Source organism: Neoarius graeffei, chromosome 22 (genome assembly GCF_027579695.1).
Source record: "Neoarius graeffei isolate fNeoGra1 chromosome 22, fNeoGra1.pri, whole genome shotgun sequence".
Taxonomy (NCBI): Eukaryota; Metazoa; Chordata; class Actinopteri; order Siluriformes; family Ariidae; genus Neoarius; species Neoarius graeffei.
In genome coordinates, this window is record NC_083590.1 from 15,645,038 (window position 1) to 15,668,920 (window position 23,883).

General features: G+C 43.9%; 1 protein-coding gene across 9 annotated transcripts in view; it reads left to right on the plus strand.

Annotated features, from left to right (window-relative positions):
- The first annotated feature begins 3,590 nt into the window (after positions 1 to 3,590).
- LOC132870690 (ribonuclease inhibitor-like) overlaps positions 3,591 to 23,883 on the plus strand; it is a 56,413-nt gene continuing 36,120 nt past the window's right edge. For 2 of the 9 annotated variants that reach the window (XM_060904477.1, XM_060904479.1), the window contains exons 1-6: positions 3,591 to 3,737; positions 10,687 to 10,828; positions 11,746 to 11,865; positions 12,208 to 12,324; positions 14,964 to 15,017; positions 22,289 to 22,483. In XM_060904477.1, coding sequence (XP_060760460.1) covers positions 10,776 to 10,828; positions 11,746 to 11,865; positions 12,208 to 12,324; positions 14,964 to 15,017; positions 22,289 to 22,483 — 539 coding nt within the window. In that variant the 5' untranslated portion in view covers positions 3,591 to 3,737; positions 10,687 to 10,775. Of the gene's footprint in view, positions 3,738 to 9,701; positions 10,829 to 11,745; positions 11,866 to 12,207; positions 12,325 to 14,963; positions 15,018 to 15,244; positions 20,528 to 22,288; positions 22,484 to 23,883 lie in introns of those variants that run through there. The other 7 variants (XM_060904470.1, XM_060904473.1, XM_060904472.1 and 4 more) reach the window with 7 other exon arrangements.

The window sequence follows — 23,883 nt, forward strand, 5'->3', positions numbered from 1 at the left end:
TTTTAGTGGCTGGATGGAGAGTGATGCTCAACTTGTCTCTTCAGAATTCCTCATAGGTGTTCGATTGGGTTCAGATCAGGAGACATACTTGGCCACTGAATCACTTTCACCCTGTTCTTCAGAAATCCAACAGTGGCCTTAGATGTGTGTTTAGTCATGTTGGAAAAGTGCACAACGACCAAGGGCACTGAGTGATGGTAGCATCTTCTCTTTCAGTATAGAGCGATACTTCTGTGAGTTCATGATGCCATCAATGAAATGTAGCTCCTCGGCACCAGCAGCACTCATGCAGCCCCACATAAGGACACTGCTACCACCATGTTTCACTGTAGGCACCAGGCATTTTTCTTTGTATTCCTCACCTTTGCGACGCTATACAGTTTTAAAGCCATCAGTTCCAAAAACATTTATCTTGGTCTCATCACTCCAGAGTATAGAGTCCCAGTAGTCTTCATCTTTGTCAGCATGGGCCCTGGCAAACTCTAGGCAGGCTTTTTTGTGCCTGGGCTTTAGAAGAGGCTTCTTTTGTGGACGGCATTCATGCACACCATTCCTCTGCAGCGTACGGCGTATTGTGTCACGGGAAATAGTCACCCCAGTTTGCTTTCTACTTCTTTAGATAACTGCCAATTTTCTTCAACCCTTGTCATCAGAAGACACTCCTGTTGAGGTGTTAACTTCCGTGGACGACCTGGGCGTCTCTGTGAGATGGTTGCAGTTCCATGTTTCTTAAATTTTTGTAGCACTTTTGCTACAGTATTCTGACTGATAAGTAAAGCTTTGCTGATCTTGTAGCCTTCACCTTTGTGGTGGAAAGAAATAATTTTCTTTGGGGAATTCTGAAGAGACAAGTTGAGCATCACTCTCCATCCAGCATCCAGTCACTAAAAGAGGTCATTGTTGAAGAATGGAAAAAGATTGATGTTGCAAAATGTCGCCAACTTGTTCTTTCCATGCTTAGAAGACTTGGTGCTGTCATTAAAAATCATGGAGGCCATACAAAGTACTAGTACTTTTCAAAGGGGGTGTACTCATTTATGCTGAGCACTGTATAAAGGAATTGAGTAGTGTAATAGATCATAATAATGGTATTACTACAGCTCCAGTTGTGTTTAGTGAGAAGGAGGAAGCAATGTGCTTGTGAAACTGGACAGAAGAGCCTGGGGGACTGATGTGTTTGTGGGACTGATAAGTCTATGGGACTCACAAATAACATCATGACTTTACTCTGCTCTAACATTACAAACTCTACAATAGATTTAAATACAGAAATGAGCAGCAATCCCTGTGAAAAACGCCCAGAAACAGATTGCACCACAATAGTTGTGTTTTTATACAAAGAAATGAGACCAAAGTGCGGTTTAAATACAGATTTATTATATTTAGTTGATCTTACATCCAGTTTTATGGTTGGAGAATAAAAAAATGTCGGAGTGTCAGTTTACACATAGACATATAAACATAGACGCCGCCTTCTGCGTAGAATCATGCGTCATCCTCGCCGCCATATTGGATGTGGCAAAGTGGAGATTCTTCAACCGTCTCTGGTATAGCATCTAGACAGTAGCCGAGAATAAAGATGCCTCATTCGTGTGCTGCGTTTAACTGTACCAACAGGTTTACCATCCAAACAAGATCACATGGGATTACCTTTCACAGGTGAGACTGGAAAAATACTTTTCATTGTATTTGGTCATTATAACGTAATTTTACGAACAGATTTTTCTGACTTTGTGGCTAATATGAAGTCTCGCACATAATAGCCGCTTGGTGAAACCTGTCTCCAAACAACGAAGTATTTCCTTCATAACTACGCTGATTGTTGTTAGTTGCTTAGCTAACTTTTCACATACTATGTAGGTTTCCCAAAAATAAAGACATGAAAAAGCAGTGGGAGACAGCTGTGCGACGGGAAGGGTTTTCTGCTACTCCGTCATCCATGCTCTGCAGTGAATACTTCAGAACGGAGGATTTTGACAGAACAGGTCAGACAGTCAGGATCAGAGAGGGAGCTGTTCCTTCAGTCTTCAGTTTCCCAGCTCATCTCCACTGGGTAGGTGTAGAGTTATAAGCAGTGAGAATTAGATAATACAGTGCCACACTATGATGAACGTTTTTGAACGTATGATGAATGTTTTTAACCTTTCTGAATGTGAAGGAATCAGTGATATATTTTGTTTTGGTATGGCGTTAGAACCTGGCCGAACTCAGTTTGGCGGTCATTCAGCTCACTTTATTCAACGAGAGTAGGTCTGTGTGGTGACTCAATAAATAAAACAGTAAACTTTTATTTTCATTCACTATTTCCAGTTTTTCCACTATTTCCATCATTTATCATATTCAGTCTTGTAGGTTGGTTATTTTGGCCTCAGGTTTTGGTAGCTTGCTACGGTATGCTGACTGATTAGCTTACCTGAGCTATCTATCGCGTATCTGTCGCTAGTTTGCAGTGTACAGGGTATTCCGCACACTATTTATAACCATCACATTAAAAGTTATATATGTTGTTTTGATGCCTGTTTGTTTCCCAAATATATATGTGTGTGTCTTAATGGGTGAATAAAAGGCATCGAGTTAAATATTATTGTAGAAAGGGGCTTTATGAAGTTCAGTCCATTTACTTGCATTGGTTTACGGGGAAGATTTGCCACATCCAATATGGCGGACATTCTGACGTATCCCAGCAACGGGGCCACCAGCTCAATGCGGCGTCTATTGGCCCTTTTCCACTACCCTTTTTCAGCTCGCTTCAGCTCACTTCAGCCCGACACGGCTCGCGTTTCGACTACCAAAAACCAGCACGACTCGGCTCGCTTCAGCCCTGCTTAGCCCCTAAAACTCGCACGGTTTTGGAGTAGGGCTGAAGCGAGCCAAAGCGAGCCGAGTGGGGCTGGGGGCGTGAGCAGACACTCCCCTGTGCACTGATTGGTGAGGAGGAGTGTCCTCACATGCCCCGCGAGCACGCTGGGATCTGTAAACACCGCAAACCCGGAAGAAGAAGAATTACGAATTACGAGAATTTCTGAAGCCTTATGCGCCTCGCCTCATCTATACGCTCTTGCCAGTATCTGTTGGCGTTGTCGGTGACAACAAGCCACAGCACCAAGACCAGCAACACTAACGACTCCATGTCCTCCATGTTTATTGTTTACTATTCGGGTCGTGAGACTACCGCTTAAAAGATCACTGATGTCACTGTTTGCGCTGCTTAACGACATCACCTGACGTCCACCCACTTTCGCTAACTCCACCCAATGTGTCCACCCACTTCCAGCCAGCACGGTTCAGCGCGGTTGTAGTCGAAATGCAACTCCAACAGCCCCACTCAGCTCGACTCAGCACGGCACGGCTCAGCCCGACTCAGCCGCGTTTGTAGTGGAAAAGCGGCATTTGTTTGTATGAGTTTACACATGAACAAGCCCCGAATCGCGGCGCGTCGACTCGACTCGATGCGGGGATTCATTTGGCGCGCGCTCTCAGACTCGACACATGATTCGAAGACTCGGATTCATCTGACCATCACTATGTCAACTAAAAGAGCCGAATCAAAGAGTCGATTCATTCCCTGAACGGCACATCACTCGGAGTGAATCAGTTCTCCTGAAGTGAAAGTGTTTCTCTTTCAGCCTCGGCGCCATTTTCTTGCTGTTGGAGAAAATAAGAAAAATAAAGAAAAACTCCAACTCCAGGCAGAACCGGTGAGATTAATGAAGCCCAGCATGGAGTGCTGAGTAAAAGTGAGTGATGTGTTGGAGAGAAATGTGGTTGTATTTGACTGAGCTCGTGTAAAAACAGCAGTAAAGCTGCGGAACTGAAATCACCTGAGAAGGTGTTTAATGGCTAAATACAGGTGCAATGTCCTGCATCAGTGACCAGTGTTTTCTCATAAGGAGTGTCTTTAGGCTGCTTTCTTCCCTCTGCATTTCCATTTAAAGGGACTGACTGCAAAGGCATCTGAAATTTATATGTATTGTATATAATGTGTGTATGTATCAGTGTATGGAATTTTCCTAGGTCTCACAAGAACAGTATCATGCGGAAGAGATTTGATCATTGTGATGTGCTGAAGGTTGTTTTTTTCCTCATGATAAAGAGTTTTGCTGAATTGTGGTGTGACCGGTTTGACCTGTCTGGGTTTTAGAAAACCTGTGTGGACATGGAGTTACTCAGGATTTAGCCTGGGCCCGCCCATCCTAAGCGTGACGCAACACGAGGGCCTGTTCCGAGCTTAGTCTGGCCAGGCAGGCTATCTACAGCATTTCCAAGCTCCCGAAAAATCGGGAGCCAGTCAACTTTGAGCATCTCCAACGGCCCTGGGTAGAGGCGTGTTCAAGGCAGTGACGTAGTAGAACTGCGACCGGAAGCCATAGATTGTTTACAGAATCTATGCCGGAAGCGCTTCATTCACATCACGAACATGGAGCAGCGGCAAGCATTTAACACAGCGGTAGATGCTGTATTGAAAGCATTCAACGGGAAGTTCTCATTGAAAATGGAGCAAAGAGCAGCCCTGGAGGTATTTATTGAAAGGAAGGACGTTTTCGCCTTGCTCCCGACCGGCTTCGGTAAGAGTTTAATCTACCAGTTAGCCCCGCTGGTAGCCAAATCAATGGGGCTCAGCGAGAATCCTATCGTCGCGTCACATATGTCAGAGGAAAGAGTGATATGATTGGTTTAAGCTTCGTCACAGCCTTTTCTGGCTTCGACCAGTAGCAAACTGAGGCATTTCAGGGAGGCGGGTCAACCACGGGCTCTGGGAAATGGTTGGGCTGAATAGCTTGGCCAGACCAAATGCTCGGAGAGCTTTGAAGTCGCGTTAGCCAGGCTACTCAGGATTACAGTCACTGATAGGAATGCAGATCTAACCAGTGAACATTATAGTTATAGGGACTGTATGTATAAAGACAGCATTCAGATCTTTACAGATGGAGCAAAGGATTTGCAAACAGATGCCACAGGTTCTGCAGTTGCTGTGCCCAGTTACCAGGTGGAAATTAGTCAGAGAACTTCTGATGGTTTGAGTGTCTGTACGGTGAAATTGTTTACCATAATGTTGGCATTAGAATGGACTGAACAGGTAAACTGCAGAAATATATTAATCTGTAATGATTCCGTGTCGGCACTTACATGAAGACAGCTTCAGCTAGAAATCAAGATCTGCTTGATGAAATCCTGTTTACCAGTTCAAGAATGGTTAATCAGGGGAAAAATATCACATTCATTTGGGTCCCAGCACATTCAGGCATCCAGGGGAACGAGAGAGTGGATAAACTCACAAAAGAAGCAGTCAAAAAAGAAACTGTTGAAGCGAGTATCAAATTCTCAAAATCAGAGGGAAAGGCATCGTGTGGAGAAAGGGAAATCAACAGTGTCAACAGCTATAGGATAACGGGGGGAAAAAAGGGAGACATTTGCACTTAATCCAAAACAAAATAGGTATGTTAAGAAGCAGGGGATCAAACCAGAAAGAGCAAATGTTTATTTACTTTTTATGACTGGTTCTTTTTGCACATACAGTGATCTCATGCATTCAGTGTGGCCAATAAACTCTCGTGGAGTTGTGACCGTCAGCCAGTTCAGACTTTAAACCAACTTTTGATATTGTGGACATTGCACTCCCCTGGGTCTTTTGTTTACTCGCGCATGGCCAGAGCGAAACATGCTGGAGTTGTGTCCTGCTCATGACAGAGAATCAGGAAGTCTCCTCTGCCCAGCATCCTGCTCGCTAATGTTCAGTCTTTGGCAGGGCCGGAGTGGGCCCTGTTTTCAGTCCAGGAGTTTAATTCACATTCAGGCCACTTTGAAATGGAGGAGGAATTTGAGTACATTAAAAAAGATAAAACAAATAACTGTTCTTTCACAATGCTTTTTATTTGGTTTAAATTCAGGTAGTGACAATGTATGTTGTTCGTCGTTCTCTGCATTACTTTAGGGTTAATAAAACTTCTATTATGTGGTAGTTTAATGACCACAAATGTAATGCAGAGACTGACGAACGATTTCATCTAGTATGAGACGGGGCTCCACTTAAAATTGGATGGTGTGTGGCCGTGTGTCTAATCCGCATATACATTTATCTGTGTCACCAACATGTCCCAAAGTTCCTTAGTGAAAATATTTGAAAACACATCCAAAGGACATGCATCTTCAGAAATCGGCATCTTCGGCCCGGGTGTGGGAATGAACTTTTACGTCGGGGGCGAAATCCAGCTGACTGCCACTCCAAATAGCAAAGCAGCGAGTATGGCTGATTGTTTCGCGTTATTTAAGACGAATTACACAACACATTTTTAGTCACATAGTCTTAAAATAACGAAAGCACCCATCTCGCGTGCATTTGAACCAATGCTTGTGCATTACATGCCGCATACGCCTCAAAAATAATGGCAAATCAACAATGCTGGGTACTCAGCAACCGGCAGATAAAGCGTGAGGGCGCATTAGGCAACTCAAAAATGGTTAAATGAAATGTAGGCTAAAGCAAGTGTTCGATTCTGCTTAGAATATTGGCATACGCATACACCTCTTCTAAGTTATATATTTAACAACAATTATTTAACATCAAATATGACTTCTAGGCCTATGTGTTCCTAACCACAATGTGCGCACGCCTGTGGAAATGCACGGTGTGACAGCGAGATGAAATAGGCTGGATGAGGAAATAACGCACAACAGCACATTTGGGACCTGTTCATCTAAAATTGTTAATAACTGGGATGTAAAGCAATGTCTGGTTCTTCTTAGAGTTAAGACATACACCACATCTATACCGTGTAAATTGCGAGATTTCACATGACATCAAAAAGCTGAATTGACATCGCAAACTATCAACACATTATAAGCCTAGCATAGACTGATAAAATCGACAAACAGGGTTATCATACTCCATATCTTTCGTAACCTACCAGCTGGTCTTGAGAACATATCTGTCAATTTGGCACATTTTGCTGCCACCCTCCTTCCTTTTTTAAGCTTCGCCCTTTTGGTTCCACCTGGCCTCTTTCTGCCCTCCATCACTGATGCGCACTGTTTCGCACCAATGTTGTTTAAGTTCCCCGCAATACAGAGGAGGAGTCTTGGACCAAACCAACTGCAATAGAGGGGAGGGGAGAATTTCCTTATTTGGTAGCACCTATTTAATCTGCTGCGATGCTGTCGGCGTCTGGGCTGCCATGTGAAAATGCAGAGTGCAGTTGAATTGATGATAATTAATGCAAGAATAAGATCAGTGACCAAAATTAGTGAAAATTATTTTCCCTATGCTCCAAGCAGGCCACCATTGATGGTTTGGGCTGGGGATGGTCCTGGCTAAATATAGGGCCACCCCGGCATTGGTCTTTGGACAACAGAGTGGACGAGCTGCGTGCACGGATTAAACACCAGAGGGACATCAGAAACTGCTGTGCTTTGGCGTTCACAGAGACATGGCTGGAGCCCTGCATTCCCGACTGTGCAGTCACACCGGAGGGTTTCACTGTTTATGGGAGGGGTGTGTGCACGCTTTATGGTTAAATCTTCATGGGCCACAGATGTTTGCATCTTAGCAAAGTATGGAACTGAACTAGATCCACGAAACAAAAGATGAATCTATAATTTTTCTGTTACTGCTTCTCTATTCTTGTTTCTTTCTCTGGAAGATCAAAATATTAGGGGTATAACTCCATACTCGCTACCGTGGAGTCGAGCCCCTGCATTCTAAGGCTAAGATAGCAAAGCACTAGCGAGAATGATTTAGTTATCTCTCCAGAAAAATGACACGTCATCTAACCTTGCTCTGTCTTGCAACTGCACTCATTTGGCAGGCTTTCCTTTTCTTTTCCACGAGTGGGAGAACCGAGTGCGCCATGTTTGTCCATTCTGACTTGTTTTGGTTAAAAGTAGGTCAGACACGCCCCACAGTGGTCACGTGATGTTGTTGTTTACTTGCTTCAGTGATCTCCAGAATCGTAAAATATGGGACACTTTTTATCTTGGCAAAACGTTTCCACACAGGATACACTGTGTGCGCGTGCATCAGTGAAACATCTCAAAAATCCAACAGCAACGTTTTACCCAGAATTCAACTTTGCAATTAGAACGTTTAACTGATGTAGAATTTTTTACACACCAGATTCTCTGTGTTCTTGGCCATGCTGATGGTAAACAAAATGAGGAAACGTAACCCAAGGAGCTGCTGACTCTGGGTTATTATTGGTTTGTTCCTGTGTCTTTCAGGGAGTCCGTGAGCTGGACTAGTGAATAGAGTAAAGTCTGGCTCAGAAAACAAGATGCCACGTCTCAGCATTTTCAGCACAACTGACAAAATATATTTAGTATCACGGTCCATGTGATCCCTCAGTAAAAACAGATCATGGATCGTTCACGGTGTAAAACAGTCATATCACACACCCCTACTTTAGGCTCACAGAAATCATCTCTGTTTAGTGCAACTGACTTCAGACTGACTGACTTCTGGATCAGAATTTATTCAAACTAAAACCCATTTAATGCTGGTAAAGAGAAAGTAGGATTAGACTTAGGGTGACCAGACGTCCCGGTTTTACCGGGACAGTCCCAATTTGGGGTTGTGTGTGTCCCGAGTCCCGACAAAAGTCTGTCGGGACACGGATATGTCCCGGTTTTCGCCACTCGCGATGTTTGCGACTGAGCAGCGTGGGAATCATTAGCGGAGAAATGTCTGCATTTACTATTTTGATGAATTGACAGGAATCGCAAACTTTCCTGGTTACTGCCCTGTGGCATGCGTATTTATTTAGCCACATTATTCCAGACAACAGAACGTGTTGCCATGCAACAATAAAATAAACATTAACTGGCGCGAATGTTCTTTGTGTAGCAGCTAGCAGCAGTAATGCCGCAGCAATTATGCCGAAAAGAAAATGTACCTTTTCCAAAGATTTACAGGGCACCTACCCCTTCCTCCAAGAGGTGCAGAACAATGCGCACGAAGCCACACTGTAAGTGCTTTGTTCTTGTACGGAGTTGGGTAGCCTATGTTGCAAATGCTGTGCGCTCCTGTGGGGGCTTTCCTCGGGCTGTCGCCCCTCTCCTCCTTTACTGCTGTTTTGTTTGAGTGTATATTTACGGAAGCCGCGAGAGGCCCTTCATATAATCTTTTTTTTATTCACCTTGTTATCCCGAGATAACGACATAATTAATTCAGGATCTCGAGAAAACAACACAACTAATTCGAGATCTCGAGAAAACAAAACCATTATTCCGAGATCTCGAGAAAACAAAACAATTATTTCATGATCTCAGCTGGATCACTGTATCTCCGTCGGTAGAGACGAAGCCGGGCCAGTCTTCTGCGGAGGTGCCACGGACTAATTTTGAAATTATCCCTTATTAAAAGACTTAATGCAATCTCTCCCTGTGTCAACCCCTGATCAAAATATTGCCTTATTAGGTGATCGATTATATCAGACATTCTAATGACCAAAGTTGCATCTATACAGAATGAGAAATAGCCCCAAAGTCAGCATATCACAAGTCTCTTGGCGCACCTGAATGAACCATTTCTCAGCTGTTTACTCGAGATCATGAAATAATTGTTTTGTTTTCTCGAGATCTCGGAATAACGGTTTTGTTTTCTCGAGATCTCGAATTAGTTGTGTTGTTTTCTCGAGATCCTGAATTAATTATGTCGTTATCTCGGGATAACAAGGTGAATTAAAAAAAAGGATTATATGAAGGGCCTCTCTCGGCTTCTGTAGTGTATATTCTCAAATCACTTGTCTCTTTTTTGTTTCTGTTTAACATACCATTCTGACAGTTTGGCCATATTGCTGTGTTGAACAGCTTGTTGCACCTTCAATTAAAGTGTTCACTTTTGTACACATCTTCCTTTATTCATTCAGTTGTGGGGAATGGTTAGTAAGGTTGACTCTGACCTAGGCTATGTTGAGGTCACATATCTACTTTTTAAGTTCATGCTATAGTGCATACAATTTTAGAGATATAGCCTACATGTGCATATGCATTCTTCTTGGTGTTCTCACAAACAGGTGAAATAAATCAGTTTAAATTTGGCCTATGGACATAGCCTGGCCTATTCTCAGCCATTACAAAATCTGTTGTCTGACCATAATTTAACTGATCTGTATACCACTATGCTACTAGATAACAAAATGCCTGTTTGTTTTATTTCATGTGAGATGTTGATAAATGTGAGCTTCAACAAAATGATAAGAGCACCTCTCTGAGTGTCACGTTTACATAAAAAAAAGGTGTGCGTGCACGAGCATGGTCGCGCACAAAAGTGTCCCGGTTTCAGACTAGGGAAATCTGGTCACCCTAATTAGACTTAAAGTAGCCCTTCTATTAACTACAGATGATTTTAGTCGCCTCCTGCTTCAGCTTTTTTAGTGAAGGCATCACAGCTGACCTGCTTGGACTTCAAACTGTGTCTCCTCCTTTCCAGCAGAGGTCTCAATCCCCTTGTTACTGAACTGGTCACCTCACCTCCTGTCTAGACAGACAGACAGACACACACACGCACAAACTCTTGTCTTCTACATCTGATGGGACATGATGCTACTGCATAACCACTAAAACTACTCTTCATCTGAATCCTCCTGCTTCTTAAGTTTGGAGTCTTTCGCATGTGCAGTTCATTCGATGTGAAAGATTTTTTTCCTCCAAGTTTCACAAAATGTTTGTAATTTTTTTTCCACTGATTTTTAGGAGTGTAATTCATTCACTCCAAGAGCTCAGCGTCTTCAGGAATCAGCAGTGAGTCCATGAGCTGTGTGTCCATACACTAATATTCAAAAATGGAGAGCTGTGATCTGGACACAAATAATGTGACCCCACCCTCAGAAAAGTGGTAAACTGCCATGTTCTAATATTTTAGTCATTAACTGTTCATATCTGAAATATGGAGTGAGGATATCTGAAAAGATAAACTGAACAAAAATTTATACTGAGAATAAAAAGTTAAGTCACCACTTGAAAAAAATGGCAGATTCTGTTCATTGTTAGTAAAATTATGTTCTTATAAAATTTAAAAATGCAGTCGTATGAGACAATACACTAAAGCCACGATATGAATCATATCCCAATCCAGGCTTCACAGGACCAGACTGATGAGACGGTGTTGACACAAAACATTACATTTTAAAGTGTAATACATTCATTTTGGTTTGTAAAGGCAGCAAATCAAACCACTGCAATATCAATACAGTCGGGGTGTTAAACTCAGATCCTGTATCAAATCCAGGCGTTTATTTTAACCTGCATTTCAGACCGTGGTCAATCCAGCCGTGATAGACACTGGAGTGCGCGTATGCATATACAGCGGTTTACTGTAACTACCTTCAGATGGCTCCACTACAGATCTGCTGTGAATTCTGGGTAGTGTGAAAATGTTAAGCAGTCGTGTTCTACAGGCTGTTTCAGTTTTATTGTTTCCAAGTTCACGCGGGCCGAATGAAACGAGGCTGTGGGCCTGGAGTTTGACCCCATGTGCCATAACACTTCCTTCTGATTACCTTCACTTTCTGGACTGTTCAGTCAGCGTGCTTTGAGACAGTTAGGTTTCCACTCTAGAACTCTGTACTCTGTGGGCTACAACCTCTGGTGCTGCCACCTAGTGTGTAAGAAGAGGTAGAGCTCATAAAGAATATTCAACAGAAATATCACAATACATGAGATGAGCAGCAAATTCGTCTCTCCCAGTATTTTGTGTTGTGATATTTGAGACAATGAAATTCTGTCTCATGCCTCCTCTATAATGTTGTACAGTAAACTCCAGAGAAAGAGATCAGACTCATCAGAACCCAGCTGTGTCTCCATGAAGAGTGATCGGTCTATGGGTCTTCCTTATACGAACTTTAAAAATGGAAACCCCTCATCTGTGCACAGGTAACATCCCATAATTCTCACAGTTAGTCACTGTAGAGAGAAGGACTGTGTTACACATTCCTTTATCCAGCACAGATTATCATCAGAATTTATCAGTTTGTGATACTTTAATTAGGTCCTAATGCTGCTACAATACTTTCACTCAACATTTTAGAGTAATTAAGATCAATAACTGCACAGTTCAGTGTTTCACAGTGTCACATACAGGATAAGACAGAAAGTGCATCTGGATGGGACACTAAGTCAGAGTAATTGCTTACGAGATAATTAAAATAACCAGTAATAATTAATAATAACCAGTGTAAATGGTGTATATAAAGGAGTGTCTATAATGTTGTACAGTAAACTCCAGATGAAGAGATCAGACTCACCAGAACCCAGCTGTGTCTCCATGAAGAGTGATGGGTCTATGGATCATCCTTTGTACTTTAACAGTGGAAACCCCTCATCTGTCCACAGGTAACATCCCATAATTCTCATAATTAAAGTCAGTTAAAGGCTGTGCTACACTGGCATTAGGAGCTATTTTGATTGAATATATATGATGATTCTTATCATTTTAGTGTACAGTTTTTATGATATAATAGTTTCTTAGTCTTTAGTAATTCAGCAAGACTTTCAGGAAATGCTTTTGAGGAGTGTAAATATTTATGAAGGTCAAAATGTTTTACAGGTCATGTCTTAAATGCTGAAGCAAGAAATGCTAACATAAGCAAAAAAAAACAATATGGAATTACTATTACTACAACTACCATTATTAATAATAATACACTGCAGTTAAAATCCCAGCCCCATTGAGATCGCTGTTACTTGGCCGTGTCTCCATGAAAAGCGATGTGTCTGAGTGTTTCTGTAAAATATAATAGAAAATGGAGACCCTTTATATGAACACAATGACTATTGACCATAAATCACATCACTGACATTACAGTAGGGGAGAGCGGGGTAAGATGAGCCACTTTTTACATTTTTCATCATAACTACATGTTAAAGCCATTTTTGCTTCCAGTCTACACACCATACCAAATTTCAAAGTGTACTGTTACTATCTGAGCAAAAAATAATTGATAAGCTCTTATGGTTAGAGTGATATTACCTCTTGAAAAAAAAATGTCAAGTGGCTCAACTTACCCCATGCACGGGGTAAGATGAGCCACTGTGTGGGGTAAATTGAGCCAACACAAAACATGTTAGGTTAACAAAGTAAACAACTTTTATTATTAGAAGTGCAATCAATGAATCAAGTCAAGTCAATCAAGTGGGGGATAGGGCCGTTGCATAGAGAAGGGGAGATGAAGAGAGAGGTGATAGAACAAGATGGGATAGGGAGGGATAGATAGATGGACAGAGAGAGAGAGATATGCATAGATAGATAGAAAGAGGGATGGTTAGAGAGGGAATGAGAGATATACTATATTATAGAAATTACTAAAACAGTAGAGCAGTGCCAAAAAATCTTATTTCTTTCAGTAGGTTAAAACATTGCTAAAACATGCAGCAATCATTCCATCAATCATTCAATCATTTCATCATTATTCAATGTTCCAAGCATTCAAATTGCAAGGGAACACCATTTGCCTCTCCCTCCGTGCTGTCCCACCAACAGTAAAGGGGCGGGGCAATTTTTTCACAATATCCTGTCTTGACAGGACAGCCTCATCTTTCTCTTTGAAGACAAAGGTTGGCTTTCTTGCAGAGCCATGGCATGACCAGCTTCTTTTGAGAAATCTTGCCTCTATTTCGAAGACATCCAATTTGATTATCTGGCCAATGAAGTAATGCACTTTCACCAACTTGGTCTCTACCTCTCCATTCTTTATCTTTTCAGTGAACCTAGTCAGAGTCATCCTGTCCAAATGCATATCCCTCGCCACAGCCCGAATAGGCCTGCCTTTCCTGACTTCCTCTGCGGCTCTCTCCAAAACTGCACGGGATTGTGCGGCCCTGTCTGTTTTTCTTTTGTATGAGTGTGGCATCATGCACACCTGTAATAACAGAGGGCATTATTTTATTTATTAAAAACCTTTTAAACACATTATTTATATTAACATGTTATTTATTTGTTTATTTGTTGTTGTTGTTGTCATATATGACCAGTAAATGTGAAAACTTAAGTGTCATCCATATTGGGTAAGCTCAGCCACCAATGGGGTAAGTTGAGCCAGTGGCTCAACTTGCCCCATATCTAATGGCTCATCTTACCCCGTGGCCACCATTTTGTAGAAAAATGCTAATAAAGGGGATTAGGCTAATCAAAATTATTTTTATTAGCATTCATATCATAGCTTAGAAAGCCACTAACTTAACCCTAATGTGTCTAAATATTATTCTACTTTTGTCTTCTCTAAATCATCTTCACTGTGGACAAACATGGAATTGACTTAGAAAGCACAAAAACACATTTTTATAAATATCTCCCTCACCTAGTTTGACATGTGGTGCTCCTCTCCACAAGTGTAAGTAAATGGTCCCGCCCCCCTTTGAATGTGGTCACATGGTCACATTTGTTTACTGTTTCTTAGAAACAGGGGGTGGCTCATCTTGCCCCCTGGCTCATCTTACCCCACTCTCCCCTATTTATTAATAATAATGAAAATCAGCTTTTTCCTCAACCTGAACTCCCACCTCCCAAAAACATGTCAGTAGGTCGACTGATCACTAAATTGCCCCTAAAATGATGGACTGGTGGATCATCCAGGGTGGAGTATAATTCTGGATCGAGTTGCAGATTTTATACCTGTGAACATTTCTGGCCAGCTTTCTGAAAAATACACATCTGCTTTAGTATCCATTTAAAACACATTATCTGTTCATTCTGCATGATGGAGTGATATTCTGTGACATCCCCATTGACCAATTAGGAAGGAAAATCTAGAAAACTCAAATTAAAACTGGGGCAGATATATATATATATATATATATATTTTTTTTTTCTCCAGTTCCACAATATTTTTGTTGTGTTGTATTCAGCACTGTGCTCTCTAAATGTTAATGCACTCATAAAGAATTAGTGTAGTAAAATTAGGGCTAAAGTTTAGATTGTGGGATTAAAGTGATGAAAGTTATCGTCTTTAACAGCAACAATGTTTTGTTCCCAGTGATTTACAGAAGGCAGGAGACAGAATAAAAAAGCTCTTCATCACAGATACAGGGTAAGATCAAACCCAACACCATGACTGTGACACTGACGCACTGGTATTATAAACCTCTCTGCTGTTATTTCATAGAGACTGATTAGATAAAAGAAAACATACAGGAGAATAAAACAAATGCACAGTGAGAACATCATAAAGAACTCTCTGTGGAAACCAGTCAGAAACACTGTGATCTTAAACTCTAATAATTGGAGCCCATGTCTCACCATGTCTTCCTACTTCACCCTGTCACACAGACACGCCCCAGAATCTGCTGCTGGAAATGAAGTCCAGAAAAAGTTCAGATTAAATCTGATGAAGAAGTTTCAGTGTTTAAATGGAGTGATAATAAAGCAGGAAAACCGAGTGCTCCTGAATGAGATCTACACAGAGCTCTACATCACAGAGGGAGACAGTGGAGACATCAATAAAGAACATGAGGTGAGACAGATCGAGGCAGTGTCCAAGAGAAAAACAACAGAGGAAACACCAATCAAATGCAACGACATCTTTAAGCTCTTATCTGAAGAAGATGAACCCATCAGAACTGTAGTGACAAAGGGAGTGGCTGGTATTGGAAAAACAGTCTCTGTGCAGAAGTTCATTGTGGACTGGGCTGAAGGGAAAGCAAATCAGGACGTCCCCCTCATATTTCCACTTCCTTTCAGAGAGCTGAATCTGATGAAGGACCAAAAACTGAGTCTGATGGAGCTCCTTCATGTCTGTTTCAAGGAAACCAAAGAAACAGAAATGTCCAGGTTGGAAAAGGTTCTGTTCATTTTTGATGGATTGGACGAGTGTCGTTTCCCTCTGGATTTCCAGAACACAGTGAGAGTGTGTGATGTAACTGAATCAGCATCGGTGCATGTGCTGCTGATAAACCTGATCAAAGGGAATCTGCTTCCCTCTGCTCTCATCTGGATCACCTCCCGACCAGCAGCAGCTGATCAAATCCCCTCTGAGTATGTCCACCGAGTCACAGAGGTACGAGGGTTCAATGACCCTCAGAAGGAGGAGTACTTCAGGAAGAGGGTCAATGATCAGAGCCTGGCCGAGAACATCATCACACACCTGAAGTCATTAAGAAGCCTCTACATCATGTGTCACATCCCAGTCTTCTGCTGGATTTCAGCTGCTGTTCTAGAGAGAATGTTGGGTGAAGCAGAGAGTGGAGAGATCCCCAAGACTCTGACTCAAATGTACACACGCTTCCTCAACATTCAGACAAACATCATCAGAGGAAAGTACTCAAAGAAGCAGGAGAGTGATGAAGAAATGCTTCTCAAACTGGGAAAACTGGCTTTTGAGCAGCTGGAGAAAGGCAACCTGATCTTCTATGAGGAAGACCTGAGAGCGTGTGGCATTGATGTGACAGAAGCAGCAGTGTACTCCGGTGTGTGTACGCAGATCTTCAGAGAGGAGGTTGGGCTTCACCAGAGTAAAGTGTATTGCTTTGTTCATCTGAGTGTTCAGGAGCATCTCGCAGCTCTGTATGTGCATCTGACCTTCATGAAGGAAAAGAGAAATGTTCTTGATCAGAGTCGATCCTTTAAGACAATTTCAGATGTACACAGGAGTGCTATAGATCAGACCTTAAAAAGTCAGACTGGACATCTGGATCTGTTCCTCCGCTTTCTTCTGGGTCTCTCACTGGAGTCCAATCAGAAACTTTTACATGCCTTAGTAACACAGACAGGAAGTAGCTCCCAGAGCAAAGAGGAAACAGTTCAGTACATTAAGATGATGATGATGATCAGTGAGAATCTTTCTGCAGAAAAATCCATCAATCTGTTCCACTGTCTGAATGAACTGGGTGACAATTCTCTCGTGAAGGAAATCCAACGCTACCTGAAATCTGGAAAACAAAGTGAACTCTCTCCTTCAATCAATCAATCAATCAATCAATCAATCAATCAAGTTTATTTGTACAGCGCTTTTAACAATAAACATTGTCGCAAAGCAGCTTTACAGAATTTGAACGACTTAAAACATGAGCTAATTTTATCCCTAATCTATCCCCAATGAGCAAGCCTGTGGCGACGGTGGCAAGGAAAAACTCCCTCAGACGACATGAGGAAGAAACCTCGAGAGGAACCAGACTCAAAAGGGAACCCATCCTCATTTGGGCAACAACAGACAGCCTGACTATAATATTAACAGTTTTAACAGGTATAACCCTCAACTGTCCTCATGGGGCCGTCCTTCACAGGAGTGGGGCGATAAAACTCCGACCAGACACAGGGCACCAGGATGGATCAAGCAGGTCCGAGGGGCAGAAGAGGCCAGCATCTCAATCCCAGGATCAACATGTAACTCAGAGGGACCACCTTCACAGTGGTCTGCTCTGGCGTTTGTGTTACTGACTTCAGCACAGGAGCTGGAGGAGTTTGACCTGAGTAAATATACCAGTACAGAGAAGATACCAGATCGGGTTCTTGTGAGGGTGATGCCTGTGATTGCAGCATCCAGAAAAGCAATGTAAGTAAAGCTGAATATAACTGTTTGCAGAGCTCTCTTAGGTGTGGGTGGAGCACAGAGGACAGCAGGACAAAGCTTCAGGTAAGAATAGGCTTTTATTGCCAGACTTTTCAGTATAACAACAGTTCTATTCTGGTAAATACACACACGCTGTGTTCTTGTCCCAGGAAGAGCTCTCCTCTGCTCTCCCTCTGCCTCCTTAAATAGGGCGCGGTTACTGGGAAGACACACAAACACACAGGTTAATTACCGTCAGGTGTAGTGATTCTGCCACACACCTTCCCTGGCTCCGCCCTCCTGTCACAGACCAGCGCTTGACCACGCCCCCGCTGCCACATACCCCACCGCCCGACTCAGGCCGGGCGGCCGTCCGGCCCGCAGCCGACCCCCCCCCCCCCCCCTTGACGGGAGAGGAAGTCTGCCACGACCATCTGCGCCCCCGGCCTGTGGACCACCTTGAAATTGAAGGGTTGGAGTGCCAGATACCAACGAGTGATCCGCGCGTTGGCATCTTTCATGCGGTGGAGCCACTGGAGGGGCGCGTGGTCCGAACAGAGGGTGAAAGGGCGCCCCAGCAGGTAGTAACGGAGGGCGAGGACCGCCCACTTGATCACCAGGCATTCTTTCTCAATCGTGCTGTAGCGCCCCTCACGCACCGACAGCTTCCTGCTAAAGTACAGGATGGGGCTGTCCTCCCCCTCCACCTCCTGGGACAACACCGCCCCCAGCCCTCTGTCCGACGCGTCGGTCTGCAACACAAAAGGGAGAGAAAAGTCAGGGGAGTGTAATAGTGGCCCCCCACACAGTGCAGCCTTTACCTCAGAGAAAGCCCGCTGGCACTGCTCCGTCCACTGGACCGGATCTGGCGCCCCCTTTTTAGTGAGGTCAGTCAGTGGGCTGGTGACGTCCGAATAATTAGGTATAAACCTACGATAGTAGCCAGCCAGCCCCAGGAACTGTCTCACCCCCTTTTTGGTCTTGGGCCTCGGGCAGGCCGCAATCGCTGCTGTCTTATTAATTTGGGGACGCACCTGCCCGTTGCCCAAGTGGAAGCCCAGATACCGTACTTCCACCCGCCCAATCGCACACTTCTTCGGGTTGGCAGTGAGCCCCGCCCGCCTCAGCGACCTAAGGACGGCCCTCAGGTGTTGCAAGTGTTGCTGCCAGTCATTACTATAAATGATAACATCATCAAGATATGCGGCCGCATAGGTGGCGTGGGGCCGGAGGACCCTGTCCATCAGCTGCTGAAACGTAGCGGGCGCCCCAAACAGCCCAAAAGGAAGTGTGACAAATTGGTGTAAGCTGAACGGTGTGGAAAAGGCCATTTTCTCCCGGGATAATGGAGTCAAGGGGATCTGCCAATATCCCTTCGTCAAATCCAGTGTCGAGTAAAAGCGAGCCATGCCTAGTCGATCGAGCAGCTCGTCAATACGAGGCATTGGGTACGCGTCGAATTTAGACACCGCGTTGACTTTTCTATAGTCCACACAGAACTGGACCGACCCGTCGGCCTTGGGTACCAAGACCACCGGGCTGCTCCAGTCACTGTGGGACTCCTCGACGATGCCCATTTCGAGCATGGTCTGAAGTTCTTCCCGAACCACCTTTTTTTTGTGTTCGGGTAGCCTGTAAGGGTGGCTACGCACTACCACCCCCGGGGGCGTCTCTGTGGTGTTCTATGAGGTTAGTGCGACCGGGCAGGGGCGAGAACACAACCGAAAACTCGGCCTGCAACTGGGCGACCTCTGTGAGTTGGGTCGGGGAGAGGTGGTCACCACAGGGGACCGGAGAGGGACGTGATGCCAATGTCCCTTTTTGAACCTCCGGCCCCAGCTCCGCCTTCTCCGGAACTACCGACACCAATGCCACGGGGACCTCCTCGTTCCAGAGTTTAAGCAGATTGAGGTGGTAGATCTGTAGCGCCCCCCCCCCCCGTCCGTTCGCCTCACCTCATAGTCGATGTCCCCGACTCGCCGTGTGACCTCAAAGGGTCCTTGCCACTTGGCGATTAATTTGGAGCTCGACGTGGGCAACAGTATGAGTACCTTATCTCCCGGAGTGAACTCTCTAAGGCGCGTGCCCTTGTTGTACAGGCGGGCTTGCCGTTCCTGGGCCTGCCGCAAATTCTCTTGAGTTAGGTGGGTGAGCGTGTGGAGTTTTGCGCGCAGGTCCATAACGTACTGAATTTCATTTTTACTCTGTGAAGGTCCCTCCTCCCAATTTTCTCGCAGCACATCTAAAATGCCGCGCGGCTTACGCCCGTATAACAGTTCAAATGGGGAGAACCCCGTGGAGGCTTGGGGGACCTCTCGCACTGCAAATAACAAGGGTTTGAGCCATTTATCCCTGTTACGTGCGTCCTCACTTACGAATTTTTTGATTATATTCTTGAGGGTGCGATTGAACCGTTCAACTAAACTGTCCGTTTGTGGGTGATAAATGCTGGTACGGATCGGCTTGATACCTAATAGCCCATACAGTTCGCTCAGTGTTCGTGACATAAACAGGGATGTGATTTTTCCGCGAATTCGCGGAATTCCGCTTTTTTCACCTCATTATCTCATCTCATTATCTCTAGCCGCTTTATCCTTCTACAGGGTTGCAGGCAAGCTGGAGCCTATCCCAGCTGACTACGGGCGAAAGGTGGGGTACACCCTGGACAAGTCGCCAGGTCATCACAGGGCTGACACATAGACACAGACAACCATTCACACTCACATTCACACCTACGGTCAATTTAGAGTCACCAGTTAACTTAACCTGCATGTCTTTGGACTGGGGGAAACCGGAGCACCCGGAGGAAACCCACGCGGACACGGGGAGAACATGCAAACTCCACACAGAAAGGCCCTCGCCGGCCCCGGGGCTCGAACCCAGGACCTTCTTGCTGTGAGGCGACAGCGCTAACCACTACACCACCGTGCCGCCCTTTTTTTCACCTCAAAACTTGAAAATTTTTTTTTCTGATTTTTCCCTCATCCACATTCGTATCCTATTCGTTCCGACTTTGTTTGAAAGATGGCAGCCTCAGATTTGCATCTTTACGCCTCGATCACGGAGGCTGCCATCTTTCAACTCTTTGTTTGAAGCGAGCTTACGTACAGCTATCTAACAAGCGCGTTCATTGGTTGTTACAGAGCGATGAGCCAATCACGTACCTCGTTTCATCTCAATGACGTAATTGCGTAAATGACGTAATTACGTCAATGAGATGAAACGAGGTACGTGATTGGCTCATCGCTCTGTAACAACCAATGAACGCGCTTGTTAGATAGCTGTACGTAAGCTCGCTTCAAACAAAGAGTTGAAAGATGGCAGCCTCCGTGATCGAGGCATAAAGATGCAAATCGATTTAAAGAAATCGACAGAATAGTGAAAAAAAAAAAGTTCCGCTGGGAATGGTTGGAGAAAAACCGCGGCTCGCCTCGGGGCGAATTACGTCACAAGGCGCGGGGCTAGCGGGCCCTGCTCGTGCTGGTTCTTTGGGGTGTGTGTGAGAGAGAGAGAGAGAGTGTGTGTGAGCGAGAGTGAGTGAGCGAGAGAGTGTGTGTGTGCACGAGAGAGTGTGTGTGTGAGAGTGAGCGAGTGTGTGTGTGTGTCAGAGTTGCATGTTGACCATTATATTGGCTTGAATTTGTTAATCATGACAAGTTTTTTCTTGTGTGTTTGCTTGCCATTTTAGTACAATTTTTAAGTCAGAAAACCCCAGAACCCAGGAGCTTCGGGGGGCTTCCCCCCTTGTCCCCCCACCAGGCCGCTGCCCTGGACCAGCTGGGGGCCTGCGGCCCCCAGACCCCCGGCTAAAATTTTCAGATAATTTCACCAGCCCCAACTCACATCCCTGATTTTTTTTATATATATATATATATATATATATATATATATATATATATATATATATATATACACACACACACACACACACACACACAAATACAGTGACTTGTTTATGTACACAATTCACAGCTATGCAACAGCTGTACAGATGTATTTGGTGATACAGTAAGTGAGCTAAATTTTAACAGTGCAAACAATGCCACAAATAGAAAAGATTAATGCCGTTGTCATGCCGACCGAGGCTGTTGTGTTTCCCGCTTGTGGTCTCGTCATTCGTCACTTCCGGAAGGGGCAGTGCTGAAGTAAGCGGCTCGACTATGTAGCGCGATAGGGTTTACATGCACTAAGTAGCTCGGCAAAAATTGCATAATCTAGGTCGTGTAGCTCGATTGCGAGAAATCAAGTTTGGTTCAATTTCAGCCGAGCTAAGGTGTTTACATGCCATTTAGAGCTTCGATTTCAGTCGAGCAACGGCAGAAATTCGATTTTCTCTATGTGCATGTAAACGCCCTGACTGTTGGCCAACGAGCTCATCATGAGTATCTCCATAAAACTCCTTCAGCACTGGGCTGTGATCATTTCAGTCGCTCACTAATTAGAGAACAAATCAAATGTCTGATCTGTTCAGATAAATATGTCTCTGCCTCGAACTCTGCCTGCTTCATCTAAGCCAGACTTTTGAAACTCTTTTCCTTTCTCCTCTTCTAAATATTTTAGATCAGACTCTTATTTCCTGATTTGGTGATCAGATTTGATGTTGCGTGTTTATCCCATGTGTCAGTGATGACGTGCGCAGCAGAAAACTCAAATCCGAACAGCTCGAACTGTGAATTACTGTTACAGCATTTCAGTGTATTGTCGACTCGGAGTTTGTACTTTTGTCATTTATGAAAATGAAATGGTGCAGTGAAAGGTTTGAGGACCTGTTTGATAATGTGTGAGTTTATTATGTATTATCTTATTTCCTTCAGGATCAGTTGTGATGCAATTGAATGGAGCAGCGCTAAAGCTCTGGTCTCAGTGCTCAACTCAGAAACCTCCAGTCTGAGAGAACTGCATCTGACTGTGAAGACACTGGATCTGTCTGGGAATAAACTAGAAGACTCAGGAGTGAAGCGTCTCTGTGCTGTACTGGAGAATCCTCACTGTAAAGTGGAGACACTGAAGTAAGATCATCTCTCTGAGAGTCACAATAACTCACTAAAGCAGCAGTTAATAGGTGTATACAGGGTAAGTCCAGGCCAAAAACACCCGATATTTTGAAAATTGGTTGCAGCAATATTTTTATTTTAATGGTGGAATTTACTGATGAAAACATATGTAAATCTAAAGTTTTAAAAATTTCAGCTTTCTAGACCCAGATGTTTTTTTTTTTTTAAGTTTATGCCATTTTGAAAAATGACTAAATTAGACGAGAGTGTACCCCTTAAATCCTCACCAGGGATTTTTGGGATTTTACATGCATTTTTCTCAGCTTCTAGGCTACACAGAGGTTTGAAATTTGGTAAATTAACTCCCTACACTGCAAAAACTAGCCATCCTAATCAGGGCTTTGAACCGGTTCAAGGAACGAAAACGAAAACCGGGAACTTTTTCTATTTCACATGGAACAGAAACGAAACCAGAAACTTTATTATTTTTTATGTTCCGGAACAGAAACGCTTGTTAAAAATAATGGTAACCGGTTAATACCAGTTTTTATTTCGTTCCTCAAAGTTTCTGTAGCCTACAAATAGTCATTCTTCTCCTGCGCAAGTTTCTATGACCCGCTGGGGTTCACTTCCTGTGTGACGTTCGCTGATTGAATGGAGAGAGCGGGAAGGTGGACTGCCATCACGTCTCCATTGCTGAGTGTCTGAGCAAAGAAGAGCCTGAATGTTGTAACCTCCCTATTAGCTGTTTATTGGCTGTTTGTAAAAATGTATCAGTTGTTGTCCTTCCCATGGGAATCATCGCGGGCTCGAGAGACGAGACCTGACGAGTTAGTTCGTTGGTAGCAGAACAAAATGTCTGGACACAAATCGGGTTTTCAGAAAAGGAAAGAAAATAAACGGAGGGTCGAAAATACAAAAAAGGAGGCAGAAAATGCAAAACGAGTTTTAAGGTAGGACAAATGGTTAGTTTTCTGAGGCAGCCCGCCGTGGCTGCAGGCTTTCAGTTGCGTCATTGAATGGTTACTTTTCTGAGGTAGCCCGCCGTGGCTGCCTGCAGGCTGATTTATTATAGCCCATTTAGTTAAAATAGTTGATATAAAATGTTTATAGTTATAGTTATGTGATGGTTGTCCTGATTTAGACTGTTTTTTTTTTGGGGGGGGGGGGGGGTTGCGCGATGTTGCACCCGGGTCCAGATTAGGGCAGAACCGGCCCTGGCTACATTTCAGGTGGAGTTTGTTATGAATGTATGTACTTGCATAGATGTGTACTTCCAATATGGCGCCTAACAAAATCTCGCGGCGCGGTGACGTCATGCGGTAGCCCTCTATAGGGCCTGACTAGCCTTTGGTAACACACTAAACGAATTATCTTTCATTTTTGGTACTTTTTCTGTTTGTGTAGATGGGAAG